The 15,506-nt window shown below is 47.2% G+C and overlaps 1 protein-coding gene across 2 annotated transcripts; it reads left to right on the forward strand.

Annotated features, from left to right (window-relative positions):
- The first annotated feature begins 386 nt into the window (after positions 1-386).
- Positions 387-13,805, forward strand: UNC93B1 (unc-93B1 regulator of TLR signaling). Of its 2 annotated transcripts, XM_028740281.2 has the most exons (12): positions 387-463; positions 981-1,081; positions 2,493-2,634; positions 5,496-5,649; positions 6,049-6,210; positions 7,292-7,421; positions 7,640-7,733; positions 8,270-8,394; positions 9,544-9,726; positions 9,820-10,093; positions 11,359-11,477; positions 11,750-13,805. In XM_028740281.2, the coding sequence occupies exons 1-12, from the start codon at positions 454-456 to the stop codon at positions 12,068-12,070; spliced, it is 1,815 nt and encodes a 604-aa protein (XP_028596114.2). In that variant the 5' UTR covers positions 387-453; the 3' UTR covers positions 12,071-13,805. The 2 variants fall into 2 exon arrangements, with proteins under 2 accessions (XP_028596114.2, XP_077789726.1); XM_077933600.1 differs by lacking the exon at positions 387-463 and having other exon boundaries at positions 513-1,081.
- The last annotated feature ends 1,701 nt before the right edge of the window (positions 13,806-15,506 follow it).

The raw sequence follows: 15,506 nt of genomic DNA on the forward strand, positions 1-15,506 counted from the left end.
TTGTTTTAATTTTATGACCCTTCTAACCATATTTATATCATGTATCTATATATCTACAAATCTATATTCGCAAGGCACATCTAGGCTGCAGAAATGGATGGGAAAGAAGAGTAGGTGCCTTTTTAAAATCGGTTGTTATAAGTACCTGTATTAAAAGAAGTAGTAGTAGTAGTAGTAATCTGCTCCCCGATTTATCAAGAGTATTTTGGGCGAACTATTTCAATGTTTTAATGCAGCCGTTTAAGTAGAGTAAGCACAGAAACCGCTTTGCACACACGCTTACTGTGTATAATATGACATACGTCTAGAATCCACTCCCCTAGCTTGCCTTTCTGATACTCCTACCTCTTTAAGAGCTCGCCCCTTCCCTTTCTCCACCCCGCCCACCCCAGTGGAGCCGGAAAAGCGCAGCGAACTCTTCACTTTCTGAGCAGTGACGCCTCTGGAGCTGCCATGGAACCAGGTATACTGTAATTGATCCCTGCGTGGGAGGGGAAGCTGGATCAGGATCCGGGATGGGTGGGGGTGGGGGAAACAACCTGGGAATTTGCGCCGATTCCCCTTCGTGTGCTTTTAGAAGCGCCCTCTCTTTCCTAGAATCCCGTTTTATCCTAGCACAACTTTCTGACGTTCCTTATCATAGCATCCTTTCTCCCAAAGTGGAGCGAGCGTGACCGCCACCTGTCCCGGCATGAAATCGGTGTCAGTGCCGATGAAGGAAAGATTTAGTTATTTATTACTTCCGTTTGTATATTCGTGTATTTTTCTTTGCCCGGTAAGCCGTAAAACGGTGCAAGCAGAAAACCTGACGTGGTCTAGACGTGGGGGGGGGGTGTATCTTTTTTACAAAGGGGAGCTGCTGGTCGAACTGCTCCTCCGGGACCCCCGAGCCTGCGGCGGAGTTTGCAGCCCCGAGGGAAGGGAGAGGGAGGCGCGGAGTGTTCAGCTTTCGTTTCCTCCTCGCCGCGTGTTCCCTGCAGGTGGCAATGTGTACGAAGAGGCTCCCGGCCACGGGCCGCCCCCCGACGGCCAGGGGATCGACGTTATAAACGGCCCTATCCTGAATGGCCCTGAGGTTCAGGTAAGAAGCCCCTCCCACTCCCTAGCAAAGTATTCATAATGGGTGGAAATTGTCTTTCAATGCGTTTAAGAATGCGATCAGTTCTGCACAGTGGTTAGCGAGTGTCAGACTAGGACCAGGTTTTGCATCCTCACTGGGCCATGGCGCTCACTCACTCAGCCTAGCCTACCTCCCAGGGTTGTTGTGAAGATAAGATGAGGATAACAGGGGCTTGCTTTCTTTGATGTGGCTCTTCAACGTGCGTGCAAGAACACTTATTCTCAGCAGCCTAATAATATTTCAGTGGTACCTGGGGTTAAGTACGTAATTTGTTTCGGAGTTCCGTTCTTAACCTGAAACTGTTCTTAACCTGAAGCACCACTTTAGCTAATGGGGCCTCCCGTTGCTGCTGCACAATTTCTGTTCTCATCCTGAAGCAAAGTTATTAACCTGAAGCACTATTTCTGGGTTAGCGGAGTCTGTAACCTGAAGGGTATGTAACCCGAGGTACCACTGTAATTAAAAAAACAGCCTTTGAATGGAGAACAGCCCTCTCTAGCATTGCCTTCCTCACCCTAAGTCATGGCCTTTTTATTTATTTTAATAATAATAATTTATTACTTATACCCAGACCATCTGGCCGGGCCTCCCCAGCTACTCTGGGCAGCTCCCAACAGAATATTGCAAACACGTTAAAACACCAAACATTAAAAACTTCCCTAAACATATTTATTGCATTTATATCCTGCTTTCTTGTCCAGGGAGCTCAAGGTGGTGAACATGGTTGCTGGCCTCCTCATTTAATCCCCAAAACAACCCTGTGAGGTTGGTTAGGCTGAGAGGCAGAGACTAACTCAAGGTCACTCAGTGAACCTCAGGGCCAAGTGGGGCTTTGAAACCTGGTCTCCCAGCTCCTAGTCTGGCACTCTATCCACTACCTCACAGTGGCCCTCATTTCTTTCTCTCTCTCTCTCTCTGAGATGGGACGCGGGTGGCGCTGTGGGTTAAACCACAGAGCCTAGGACTTGCCGATTAGAAGGTCAGCAGTTCGAATCCCCGCAATGGGGTGAGCTCCCGTTGCTCGGTCCCAGCTCCTGCCAACCTAGCAGTTCAAAAGCACGTCAAAGTGCAAGTAGATAAATAGGTACCACTCCGGCGGGAAGGTAAACGGCGTTTCCGTGCGCTGCTCTGGTTCGCCAGAAGCGGCTTAGTCATGCTGGCCACATGACCCAGAAGTTGTACGCCGGCTCCCTCGGCCAATAAAGTGAGATGAGCGCCGCAACCCCAGAGTCGGCCACGACTGGACCTAATGGTCAGGGGTCGCTTTACCTTTACTTCTCTGAGATATGTGGCATGCTGGCTGTCTGCCATGGGGGGGGGTGAGTTTACCAGGGTGTTTCTCTTAATCCCTATGTGATTCTTCTGTCTTTAGCTGGATGACTTTGTGGGGGCTCACGCCGAGTACGACGAAGAGAAGGAGGAGAGCAAGTACTTCCGCCGCAAGCGCTTTGGTGTGATCAAGAACCTCTTGGCGGCCAGCCTGGGGGGAATGCTGACCTACGGAGTCTTTCTAGGTATGCTACACTTTCATCGTCTTCATCTCCTGCTGCAACCCATAGCCTAGTCTCCATCAGATGTTCATCTACCTGCAAGTCCAGCCATACCTCTAGGTCAGGTGTGGCTAACTTTTTTCTGGTCATATTGATCCATTGCCAAGATTCTGGGGCAAAGTGTAAAAGTGGGTGTCGTGAAAACTGCAGTTCCCAGGGCTGCCTTCCGAAAAGACTTTCCCACCAGCTATTTTATATTTATTTTTGAAATAATTTGATCCCTGAAATCCCTGCCTGATCACTGACGTGGAATGGACTCCCTTGGGAGATTGTGGACTCTGCTTCATTGGAGGTTTTTAAGCAGAGGTTGGATGGCTATCTGTCATGGATGGTTTAGCTGGGATTCCTGCATTGCAGGGGGTTGGACTAGATGACCGTTGGTGCCCTTTCCAACTCTACAATTTTTTTATTCTATGATCTTCAAGGGGAGTAAGTGTTAGTAATCCCCTATGGTTCAGATACATGGCTTGTATCCATTAGGAACTGTCCATCCAACACTGTGGACCTAATTTTGCAGAGTTCAGATCAGGCAGGATCCCGCCCTTTTGAACTTCCTGTGCCGACTGAAGACTTTTTCAAAAATATATTGCATCAGGCATTTTAGCTGAATTCTGGTTTTATCATTTTAACAAGATTTATGTTTGCATTATATTGCACTTCTTGTACATCACTTAGAAGTCGTTGAAATTAAGTGGTATATAAATGGTTGAAATAATGATGTCTCAAGGCAACTTGCAGCATCCAAATTTAGTGGTATAGTGAGGCATGGAAGGACCAGGCAGCTGGATGGGGAACTCCAGGATCTGTTGGCTAAAGTGGATGATTAGCAGGACTCCCCCACCATAGGGAGGTTATAGCCTGCTGAGATGTAGAGCAGATACAGGTTGACAACCGTTTGGAATGGACCGATGTTTCTGCATCTCTCAATACTAGAAGCTGGAGCCACCCAATGAAGTTGAATATTGGAAGACAAAAGGAAGTACTTCCTCATACTGTGTATAATTAAACTCTGGAATTTGCTACCGCAAGATGTAGTGGTGGCCACCATGTTGGATGGCTTTCAAAGGAGATTAAACACATGAATGGAGGATAAATGTATCTGTGGCCACTAGCCATGATGGCTACATAACTACCTCCAGGACTAGAGGCAGCATGTTTCTGAATAGCGTTTCAGGGAAGGCGAGTAGAGAAGTGCTGTTGTGCTCATGTTCTGCTCATGGCCTTCCCAGAGGCCATTACAGGAAAGGGGATGCTGGACTAGATGAGCCTTTGGTCTGATCCAGATGAGCTCTTTTTGTGTTCTTGCCTGTCTGTTTCTTCCCTATCTTTGTTTTCAGCGGCTGATCCAGTCCTGTGACAGCTCAGTGCTTTTCCTGTGGTTCTGACCACAGCTATTTTATACCAGCCTAGGACATGATGCCGTGGGTTCCTTACATAGCGCCACAATTGTTACGATTGCAATATTTCTGGTCTCTAAGCCAGGATTGCAACATCTGCTTGGGTGAAACCTTTATTTCCTCTTTCAGTTGAAGCTGAAGTTGCAACCCAACAGAAAAGTGTTGGTTTGCTGTGATAAAATTAAATCCGAAATGGTGACCTGTTGCAAACTTAAATCTCCAGTGGTGATTCGTTGCATGTAGCACACCCGTTAACTTCATAAAATGGAGGAAAGTGCTACTTTGTAGTTCATAAAGACCCTTTGGGATTACAGGTGTTGATTTGCTTGGTTTTTAGGGGCTCAGTCCACCAAACAACACTGTTTTGAAACTTCTCTTCACTTCCATGGTCCTTGTAGATGGTAATTAATGGAAGCAACACTGATGTTTAGGGAACTGCATGTGTATCTTTATGTGGGAGCACTAAAAATATGCTGCCTTCCTCACAAGGGCATTCTGGTGGCATAGTCCCAGAGGGAGCACTATCTGTTTTCATTTTCATTTTCCACATTTGATTCAGATCAAAAGCTTTTGGACCTTACCTTATAGTGAAGGAGCAGGATGTGCAAGTTGCATCCTACTATTCCTCTGCAGCAGAATAACAGAATAGCATCATCCTGCTAATCTAGAAGGAGCAGATCCAGTGGCAGGGAAGAGAAGCAGCTTATGATGCTTGACATCCTGATGAAACCTGGGCCTCTGCCTCAGCTTCCAAGAGTATATTAAAACGGGTGTCTTTTTAATGATTTCACCCACTTGGTCCTGTTGGATGGTGTAGGTCTCAGTGTGGTGTTGAACCCATTGAGGAAGCAAGCAGAGGGATCCTGGACAAGTCAGCTCTGTTTCTGAACATGACTATATCTTGCAGCCCTGGTGCAATCTCTGAATATTCCCTGCCGCTTGGAGAGAAGAGCCTTCATCAGCCACTGTTAGCTTTTTTCCCCTTGGATGGGTGGGGAGCTAGTTTAGCAGTGTGGTACCTGTACTGAGGGATGCGGGTGGCGCTGTGGGTTAAACCACAGAGCCTAGGACTTGCTGATTAGAAGGTCGGTGGTTTGAATCCCTGGGATGGGGTGAGCTCCTGCTGCTTAATCCCAGCTCCTGCCAACCTAGAAGTTTGAAAGAACATCAAAGTGCAAGTAGATGAATAGGTGGGAGGTAAACGGCGTTTCCGTGCGCTGCTCTGGTTCACCAGAAGCAGCTTAGTCATGCTGGCCACATGACCCGGAAGCTGTACGCCGGCTCCCTTGGCCAGTAAAGCGAGATGAGCGCCGCAACCCCAGAGTCGGCCACGACTGGACCTAATGGTCAGGGATCCCTTTACCTTTACCTTTACCTGTACTTAACAAGGTTGTGCCAACTCTTAAGTGTCCCTGTCATCCCCCCTAGGCTTGCTGCAGATGCAGCTCATCCTGCACTATGACGAGACGTACCGAGAGGTGAAATACAGCAACCTGGAACTACAAAACATTGACAGCAAGATGCTGATGGGCATCAATGTCACACCTATTGTTGCCCTGTTCTACACTCCGATGCTCATCAGGTATTCCTCTGCTCTGACTTCCTGATCACCCCCTCTGAATACTCTTCATGCTATTCATACTTTTTTTGTTGGGGGGGAGCTATGCCTGGAATACAAATTTTGGGTGCGCCCATGCTAGGGGTTTTCTTGTAGACTTCTCACACTTTACCCTGCCAAAAGTGAGCGAAAACATGACAAGAGATGGGGGTAATGCACCTTCTGAAGCATGGAAGATTATGTAGCTTATAGTGTGAGAACAATCAGTGGGCAGTGCTAAGAACCCTCAGTGTGGACGCACCATTCTTTTGGAAGGGGTGAAAAAACCTGAATCCTGAGGTAGCTAGAACACAAGTAATCTCACATCTGTTAAAACATTTCGCCCTGCCCAGAACACAGACCTATTTTTTTCTGTCTTTCCAGATTCTTTGGCACCAAATGGATGCTGTTCTTGGCCGTGGGTGTCTACACACTCTTTGTCTCCACCAACTACTGGGAACGCTACTATACCTTGGTACCATCGGCCGTGGCCATCGGGGCTGCCATTATACCTCTCTGGGCCTCCATGGGCAATTATGTCACCCGGTGAGCCTGTTGCAGAAGGGAAAGACACGAGATTGAAAGACCTCCCCCGAGTGTCTTTGCATGGCCCTTACCATACATAAGTACCATTCTGGTCACTTAGCGACTCTCCTTAACAATATTGTGAATTCCCGACTGGTGTTGGCATTGAGATGTTCCATCGTCAGTGTGGTAAATGGGTTTTGGGTGTTCTGGTTGCACCAACCTGCAGAAGCATTTCTTGGCAGCTTCCATGGGAGGAAGAATGTTACAGCAGGTATAAGGAGCATGTGGTCCTCCAGAAGTCCTTAGTCTCTTGCTCCCAGCGTGGTGTAGTGGTTAAGAGCGGTAGTCTTGTAATCTGGGGAACCGGGTTCGCGTCTCCGCTCCTCCACATGCAGCTGCTGTGTGACCTTGGGCTAGTCACACTTCTCTGAAGTCTCTCAGCCCCACTCACCTCACAGAGTGTTTGTTGTGGGGGAGGAAGGGAAAGGAGAATGTTAGCCGCTTTGAGACTCCTTCGGGTAGTGATAAAGCGGGATATCAAATCCAAACTCTTCTTCTTCTTCTTCCCATCATCCACAGCCAGCATAAGGGTGGTGGGAGCATCTCACAGCATACATAAACATACAGTCGTACCTCAGAAGTTAAACACCTTGCGAGACGAACATTTTGGCTCCCCAAAGCAGCAAACCCAGAAGTGATTGTTCCAGTTTGCGAACGTACTTTGGAACCTGAATGTCCGTTGTGGTTTCTGCAGCTTCCGATTTGCTGCAGCCAATTGGAAGCCGTGCCTTGGTTCCTGAATGTTTTGAAAGTCAAATGGATTTCCAGAATGGATTCCATTCGACTTCTGAAGTACGGCTGTACTGACCTTCATTTTTGACTTGTTATGCTTTTATTGTATAGTTGTCATTCGGTCGTGCTTTGGTGTAATTTTGTGATGTAGCAGTGTATACATTTTTTATATATATAAATCAATAAAACAAATAAATCTGGAGTGCCACAGGCTCTCTACCCTGTCCCAGAGTGTGTCCTGGAGAGAGCAGGTGGGCAGCTGGTTGCACTCACCTGGTCATCTGATATGTTCGACTTGCCTCAACAGGATGGCACAGAAGTACTATGAATATGCGAACTACAAGTTGGAACATGTCCAGGAGCAGCAAAGGGCACCACGTGGGGCCTACAACTCCTACATTGTTGCCTTCCAGACTGTCTTTTATGCCATCTTTTATGTGAGAGCTCTATTAAAAGGGTTTTTTCATGCACCTTTGGGGTGGAGTGGGATGTGTGTGTATTCCCCCATTATCTCTCCTTGTCTGTTGGGAAATGGCAGCCATCGGTGATATAGTTCAGTGAGGGGACACCCTCTCACTCTCTGCACATGTTGGGTTTCTCTCTCTCTTCTGCCACGGTTGGTTTATCTTGCATTCTCTCTCGCCCTGTTTTCCAGCTGAGCTTTGTCTGTGCCCAGTTTCCCATGTTTTTCTTCATAAAGGGGCACCTCTCTGATTTGAACCACACTCTCTGCCGCGTACAGCACTGCGGTGAGTATCCTGGCTGAGGGGCTGTAGCTCAGTGGGTAGAGCATCTGTCTTGCATGCAGAATAGGTGTTTTGCTGGCTGACTTGCTGTAAGGTAGCCATTTACCTCCACCCCCATTCCTTGAGCAAATGGAGCTTAATATAAGTTGCCTCTCTGAGATCTTGGGGGTGGGGCAGATTGAAGGAGGAATTTGTTGTAAAGTTACCTGTCTATGTATTGGGAGGAGGTTGGATTACCAGACAAAATCAGCTGTGCAGTTAATGAAAAAAATGAATGGGGAAAATAGGAAGATGGAGGGATTTGGAGAAATTTCTTTGGGAGTGTCTTGGAGCAAGTGAGTCAGTGAATGGTCTAGGCCTTCCCAACTGCTGGCTCCAGCCTGATCCATTGGCATGCAACTTCCTACTGTCCATACATGGCCACCTCTGGGCAATAAGTGTTCCCACCCCTGCCCTTTATACCCATGATCCTGATCTTTGGGGACCCTTTCCCAACTAGGCCTGTGGTCTCTGAAAGTGCTGGGGTTTTTTCCTTGCAGGGACCAAGAGCCATGGGATTCTCACAGGGTTCAACACCACAGTTCTGCAGAAGCTGCCACGCAGCAATGAGCTCATCACGGTGGAGAGTGTGCTCATGGGAGTGGCCTTCCTCTCCATGCTCCTGGTATGAAGCTAGGGACAAAAAAGCACAAGGGCAAAGGCATGGATTAACTCACCATGCTTGTGGTCATCATGAAATCAGTAGTAAAAGCAATACATTCTGCAACCCAGATTCCTCTGCCCCTAAAATGTGTACACAGTTGGCAGGTAAATCACATACAAAGCAAATGTGTTCATTGTGCACGTGATAGTGCAATCCTCTTGAACCCCCTACGTACATAAGAAAAGCCTGCTGGATCAGGCCAGTGGCCCATCTAGTCCTGTTCTCACATAGGCTAACCAGATGCCTATGGAAAGCCTGCAAGCAGGACATGGGTCCCCTCCTGCTGTTTCTAGCACCTGGTATTCAGAAGGATATTGTCTCTTGACTGTAAAGGTTATGTGGCTGTATTCCAGGCAGGTTGAGGAATATGTCCCAGCTGGAAACATAACTATGGATCAGTGCATTGACCTGTATATCTGCAGCAGCCACACACTAGGATTGCCTCTGTCTTTACCTAGCTGGGTATGGGTGCTCCACCTGTATGGGCTGGAGCATGGGGTAAGAGTTGTTGTTGTTGTTGCTGCTGTTGCTGCTGCTGCTGCTGTTGCCACATGGATTGTGGACCCAGGTAAGAACTTTCAAGTGGTACTACTCAAAGATACAGCCATATCAAAACTGTCCCTTAACATAGGTGGAAATGAGGTTAAATGAGATGAACAAAATCTCTGGTCTGTGTAAATGTGATCCATTTCTTTATTTTACACTGCAAGGGGCAGAATTAATATGGATACTGGGTTACCATTGAAAACAGCAGCCCCATGATGAGTCCCCTTGCCCCATCTGTAATACTTAGACTTCTGATGTCATCTTGTTTCATATTTCTCTGCTTCATATCATTGGCTACCGCCAATGTGTATGTTTGGCAGAGGTGGTGATGGGACAATGCAGGAAATTATGCTTAAACATTCCCAGCAGAGATGGGGAATCTGGGGCCCTCCTTATAATTTGTGGACTGCAGCTTCCATCATCCCTGACCATTGGCCATGCTGGCTGGGGCTGAGTTCTGCTATTGTGTGGAAGGTCACGGGTGCCTCCTTTTAACAAGGAGAGTATAGGGAGAGCCCTGGTCATTTTCTGATATCTCAGTGCCACACCTTTCTGTTTCCACAGGTGTTGCTTCTGTGTGGCTCAGCCTATCGCCCCACAGAGGAGATAGATTTGCGCAGCATTGGCTGGGGCAACATCTTCCAGCTGCCTTTCAAGCACATGCGGGACTACCGCCTGCGCCACCTCATTGTCTTCTTCATCTACAGTGGATTTGAGGTGGTCTTCTTCTGCACTGGCTTCACCCTGGTAATGCGAAGTCCTCTCATGTTTGGAGACAGGAAGGGCTGGGCAAGTACCCAAGTACCTCTGTGCTAACCAAAAGGTCCTTCCTCTCCCCAGAACTATGGTGTCTGCTCCATCGGCCTGGAGCGCATGGCGTACATCCTCACAGCTTATGGGCTCTCCTCTGCTGTCTGCTCCACCCTGGGTCTCTCTATGCTGTGTCTGCCTCGCCAAGTTCCCCTGCTTGCCGGAGCATCGGTCCATGCCATCCTCTTGATCGGCCTCTTCTGTTGGGCACCTCAGGCCCGTAGCTTACGCGAAGAAGCCCTGCTCTATCTGGTAGCTGCACTCTGGGGTCTTGGCAGTGCCCTCAACAAGACAGGTCTCAGCTGTGAGTAAAACAATACCCCTTTGGTGTCGGAGCCTTATACCAAGTCAAATCATCAGTCTGTCTAACTCACTATTGTCTATGGCAGTGTTTCCCAAACTTGGGTCTCCAGCTGGGTTTTTTTAACTACAATCCCCACCATCCCTGACCACTGGTCCTGCTAAGGATGATGGGAGTTGTAGTCCAAAAATAGCTGGAGACCCAAGTTTGGGAAACCCTGGTCTACAGTGACTGGCAGCAATTCCCAAGTTCTCTCCCATCCTACCTGGAGATGCTTGGGATTGAACCTGGGACCTGCATGCAAAGCAGAGGCTGCAAACAGTGCCTGCACTTGGTGTAGTAGCTGTTGTACCTTCCACAGACTAGGACAGGAGTAGCCAATGCTGTGCCCTGCTTTTGGACTCTCAACTCCCATTAGCCCCAGCTAGCATGGTCAATCGCTAGGGATGATAGGAGTTGGGAGTCCAACAACATCTGGAGGACATCACCTTGGCTTCCTCTGGACTAGGAGGTACAGCAAGCTGAGCTGGACAATACCATGGTAATAGCAACTCTCTGAAATGGTGTGATAGATGCTGGTTACCTGGAAGAGGCTCAGTTCTAACTGTTTTAATGGCAGGTAGTGTCTTCTGTGAACTTCAGTCTCCCTTGACGGCATCATTGATCACTAGTAAAGCAAAAGAATGGGCTTGTTCACATATGGCACTCAACACAGATGCAAGTGGTTTCTCCATCTGTACAAGTGTCTATGTGAAACATTGTTTGCTTGCTGATCTATTGTGTACACAGCTGAACATTACATGTCAACAACTGTGTGAATGTACAGCTCCTTTGTTTACATGCATTATAGACTGGTCATACGTGAGCACCCCTAGTAACTGCCCCCAAGATATTTTTCCATGGTTTGTTACACATTTTGGAGGGGAGCATTTTATAAGATGCATTATTTTCCTAACCTTTCATACTAGTCTGTACTGAGAACAGCGGAAATAATGCAGCGGTGTCTTGTAGCACCTTAGAAGGTTTCACACATTTATTATGGCATAAGATTTATTGGATTACAGCCTGCTTCTTCAGAATCATGAAGGGTTATCAGGTCCGTGTGTGTCTGTGTGTGTGTGTGTGTGTGTGTGTGTGTGTGTGCGCGTGCACACACACACACACACATATATGGGTGAAGGGTGATTGTAAAGAATAAGATAGGCAATGAAAGCTAATAGTCTCTGAATCTAGTTGCTGCATCCCTGTCCCCTGCCCTTTCCCTACAGCACTCCTGGGGATACTTTATGAAGACAAGGAGCGTCAGGACTTTGTCTTCACCATATATCACTGGTGGCAAGCCATAGCCATCTTCGTTGTTTATCTCTGGTCTGGACTGCCCATGAAGGTGAGTGGGAAGTCTGGCATTGCATGAATTCTTTGACCTCTCTGGCTCTTGGTGGCATATGAAGATGACTTTGAAAGAAGGAGAGTTCCTCTGGCCTGGGGATAATAAGAGAATAAATCTAAAGCCAGTAGTGTTGTGAAGGAACTTGAAGGAATGAGCAGAAAGGGTTAATGGAATGGCGCCTAGGAGCCTAGGTGACAGTTCTCCCTTGCCTAGGTCATATTTGCAGAAGTGACCTTTGTGTTAACTGATGGAGTCTCTCTTCCTTCTAGGCCAAGTTATCCATCGTGCTCGCTACTCTGGTAGCTGCAGTAATATCTTACCTGTGGATGGAGCGTAAAATAGCCCAGATGGTCCCTCATCGCCTCCCCAAAATTCCCAAGCCCCGTCACAAGGTGCGAGGCTACCGCTACATGGACGATGACAACTCTGACGAGACTGGCTCTGAGAAGGAAGAGGATAAGGAGAGCGACTCCTCTGAGGAAGAGGCAGAAGGGGAGGAACCCAGTGGCCTCCGTGATCGACCTCGCCGAAGGAACAGATGCTCCTATGAGCAGGCCTTGGGAGGGGAAGGGGGAGAGAATGTGGGTTAGTGCCTGCCCTTTTCTCACCTGTCTGGGTTGGGACATGACTCTCAGGTGCCTTTGGCATCAGCCTCTCTCCATCGCTTGAATCCTCTTTCTGCCATGTTTCAACTTTGTTGGGACCACAGGCTGTGTTTGAGCCATTTCCTTACCTCGCTCCTGACACTTCAGCTACAGTTGGAAGAGAATGAAGCTTCAAAGGCACACTTCCTGACAAAAGTTCTTCACGCCTCCCCTGCCTAATATGTGGCGGGATTCGTAATCTCCAACTTCAGACTGTGGGTGGTACAATATATCCAGGCATCTCCCCATGGAAAAGTTTAGGTGGATTGTGAGAAATAAGTACAAGGTACGAAATGTCAACGCTTTAGATGCGTAAGCCCCTGGAGGCTGGGAGAAGGGGGATTACGTCGAACTTTTCTTAGTCTTTAGAAACAAATGGCAGTAAAGTCTTGGTACATTTTCATAAGTTCTTTTACTGTGTAGGTTGGCTCCTGAAGGGGTTTCTGTGGCCTATTGCTGGTGGGTATTCTCTCTCTCTCTGATAATATGCAAGTTTATCCACTAAAGACCTTGCAACAAAATTGATCCTGCTCATTTGACACCCAGTGCTCACATGATAAACCAATAAAGAACCTTGTCTTCAACTGTTGATAAATTGTACTCAGCATAAAAGTTGACTGGCAGCAGCTGTGTGTCAGCTGTCCTACTTAGCAGGAACTTCCAACTGCACAGTTCCTGAGCACTGTGCAGTGATTGCTCTTTGGTTGTACGCCAGGGCCCAATTCTGCGCATGAGGTCAGTTTTCCCCAAACTACACTCACCTGCCCCACACCTGATGTCAGCTGCAGGGCAGGTAAAGATGCAACATGATTGGCTGTATGACTTGGGTTCTCCATGAGGAACTTATACAGTCACACGTTGCAGACGCAGCTTTTCCAGCTCTGTGTGCAGTGCTTGGGAAGTGCTGAGTGCAGGACACGGGAAGCACTTTGCACATCACTGACTGGCTGCCAGGTGCTTGGGAAGTGATGTGCAAGGAGGCTTTGACAGGTGTCAGTCATCCCTAGTAAGGAGAGAATCTTGGTTAGCTTCCTCAAGCTTAGACTTTGAATCCTGAACTGGGGGGCAGAGGGGAGCTTGGCAGGGCATTGTGGGCACCATGGCATCTGCAGGGACCATGTTGGCAAAGCTGGATGAAGGCAACACTGAGCTAGGTAGTCCAGTGGCCTGAAGGGATGCAAGACAGTGTCCTGTCTTCTTGGTGCAAGGACCCAAGTTTAATTCTCACCATAACACTGACAGCTGAAGGGAAATCAGGCAATACTGTAAATATTTGGGGCAGGGAAGAAGTAGGGGCACTGTAGAAAGAACATCCTCCCCAAGGCAATCTCTTGAGTTGGGGGGGTGTGCAGAGGTGAGGACACAAATCATTGCTCATCATGCCTCAGACAGTGAGCCACTGTGAGCACCAGGAATATTCTTTATTGTAAAGGATCCCCCCCACTTTCCCTGATCCTTAAGATTGGACCCTATTTTTATATGCTCCAGTTCCCTCAAAACCTGTTTTTACCATTTTTAATATGCCTTTATACTACTGTTTTACTGGTTTTGTATTTTTGTTTTAGTTGTTTATAGTGTTTCTACATTGTATAATTCAACACTGTATATTTTTTTTAAATGGTGGAACTGTTTCTAAATGATTTTAAATAAAATACATTAATAAAGGTTCACTTGAAGCAAACGCCTTAAGAGATGCAGCAAATATATTTCAATGAAAGGGGAACTTTTCCAAACCTAGGGATCCTTATAAAATTATTTGGGATTGAGTAATTCTCATTGAAAGGCACATCTATGTTTTACATCTGTGTAGGTGTGACAGGCATGGGAATCCCGAGAGACCAAAAAGTTGGCAACTCAAGTAGACAGGAAGGAGCCAACCCTGATTTCTCTTCTGTGCCTCCAGCTGGTCCTACCCCAGCTTTCCTTCAGCCGCATTCTCTTGGAGTTCTTCCCTCCACTCCCCTATTAACTGCCCCTTGTCCTTTTGTGACATCAGAGGCAGTCTGTAGATAACAACATCAGCACAGCTTCCCTGAGCCTGAAAATTCTGGGGACACCTCAGCAGTAATTTTTTTCAACTATTAAAAATATTTACAGCCCACTCTTCATGTTTGCTGATATGGGTGAGGCAGGTCTCATGATAAACTCAGGTATTTGATCTTCCATAATCTGTCTTTTAATAAAAAGATAGAATAGACACTACAGGTTGAGGTATATAGAAAAATATTTACCTGCTAACTTCCACAGGTTTCATTTGTTCATGAATATCCACCAGTTTCCTTTCACATGCGTACACTCACATGACCATATTTGAAACCTTCCATACACACACACACACACAGAGAGAGAGAGAGAGACAGGCATAAGATAACCAACATCCATGAATAATTCCATCAGACCTTCCATATTTCACTCTGCATTCATTCACGTTCAAACAGAGTGGCGCAGTGGAAGCGTGCTGGGCCCATAACCTGTTGTTGGGATACTGCCAGGGAGACAAAGGCATCAGGCAGCCTACACGTCGTCTCCAGACAATCTCTCGATCTCCCGTAGAACAGCATCAGTCAGTTAGCGCTACGAGCCTCAGACACATTCCAAGACTCATGCACGCCCTTTCTGCAGAGTTTCCACAACGGAAGATGCACCCAGAAGAGCATATTTACAGCTTTATTCAACGTTGGTCAGAACAAAGGAAAAACATGACTGCTTGCTTTCATGTCGAGGAAACAGCCAGAAGCAAAGGCTACCATATATACAAAACGGAAACTCCCTGTGAGTAGGAAGTCCGCAGGCTTGTGACACACAACAGCCTGTTCCCTTTTTAAGGAGGAACGGAAATATCCTAACAGCCTTTACTCCACAAACATCCCCCAGCTTCAGCTGACCAGCTTCTGAAGGTGAATTTCAACCAACTTACATTCCCAAATATCAGCCTGCTTCAGCCTTCCGACACCCATGGGCTTCCAAATGTGAACTCCACCAGCTTACATCCACCAATATCTGACAGCTTTTGCTACATAGATCACCAGACATCAGTCAGCTCCTTACCATGGATATCAGCCACTTTCAAGCTGTGATCCTACTCAAGTAAAGTTGCCTTATCACTCCATAACATCCCACAGCCAGATGATCACATTTGTCCATCTGCCAATTCACATCCTCCATGTGGAAAAAGACCAGGCAATGCTGAATGTCACAGCTATTGCTATTGCTTTCTGCGTTCTGTTGGGAAAGAGTAAAAGGCCCACATTTATATTCACTAGGTTGCCATGTTTGTGATGTCACAGATAGTCTGTAGCCAATGGCAACAACTGAGGATGCTGCATCATAATCTCAGGCCTCACAATTATAAAGGCAGCTCAGTAGCGATTTATCTATGTGC

This window comes from Podarcis muralis, chromosome 1, assembly GCF_964188315.1.
Source record: "Podarcis muralis chromosome 1, rPodMur119.hap1.1, whole genome shotgun sequence".
NCBI classification, from domain to species: Eukaryota; Metazoa; Chordata; class Lepidosauria; order Squamata; family Lacertidae; genus Podarcis; species Podarcis muralis.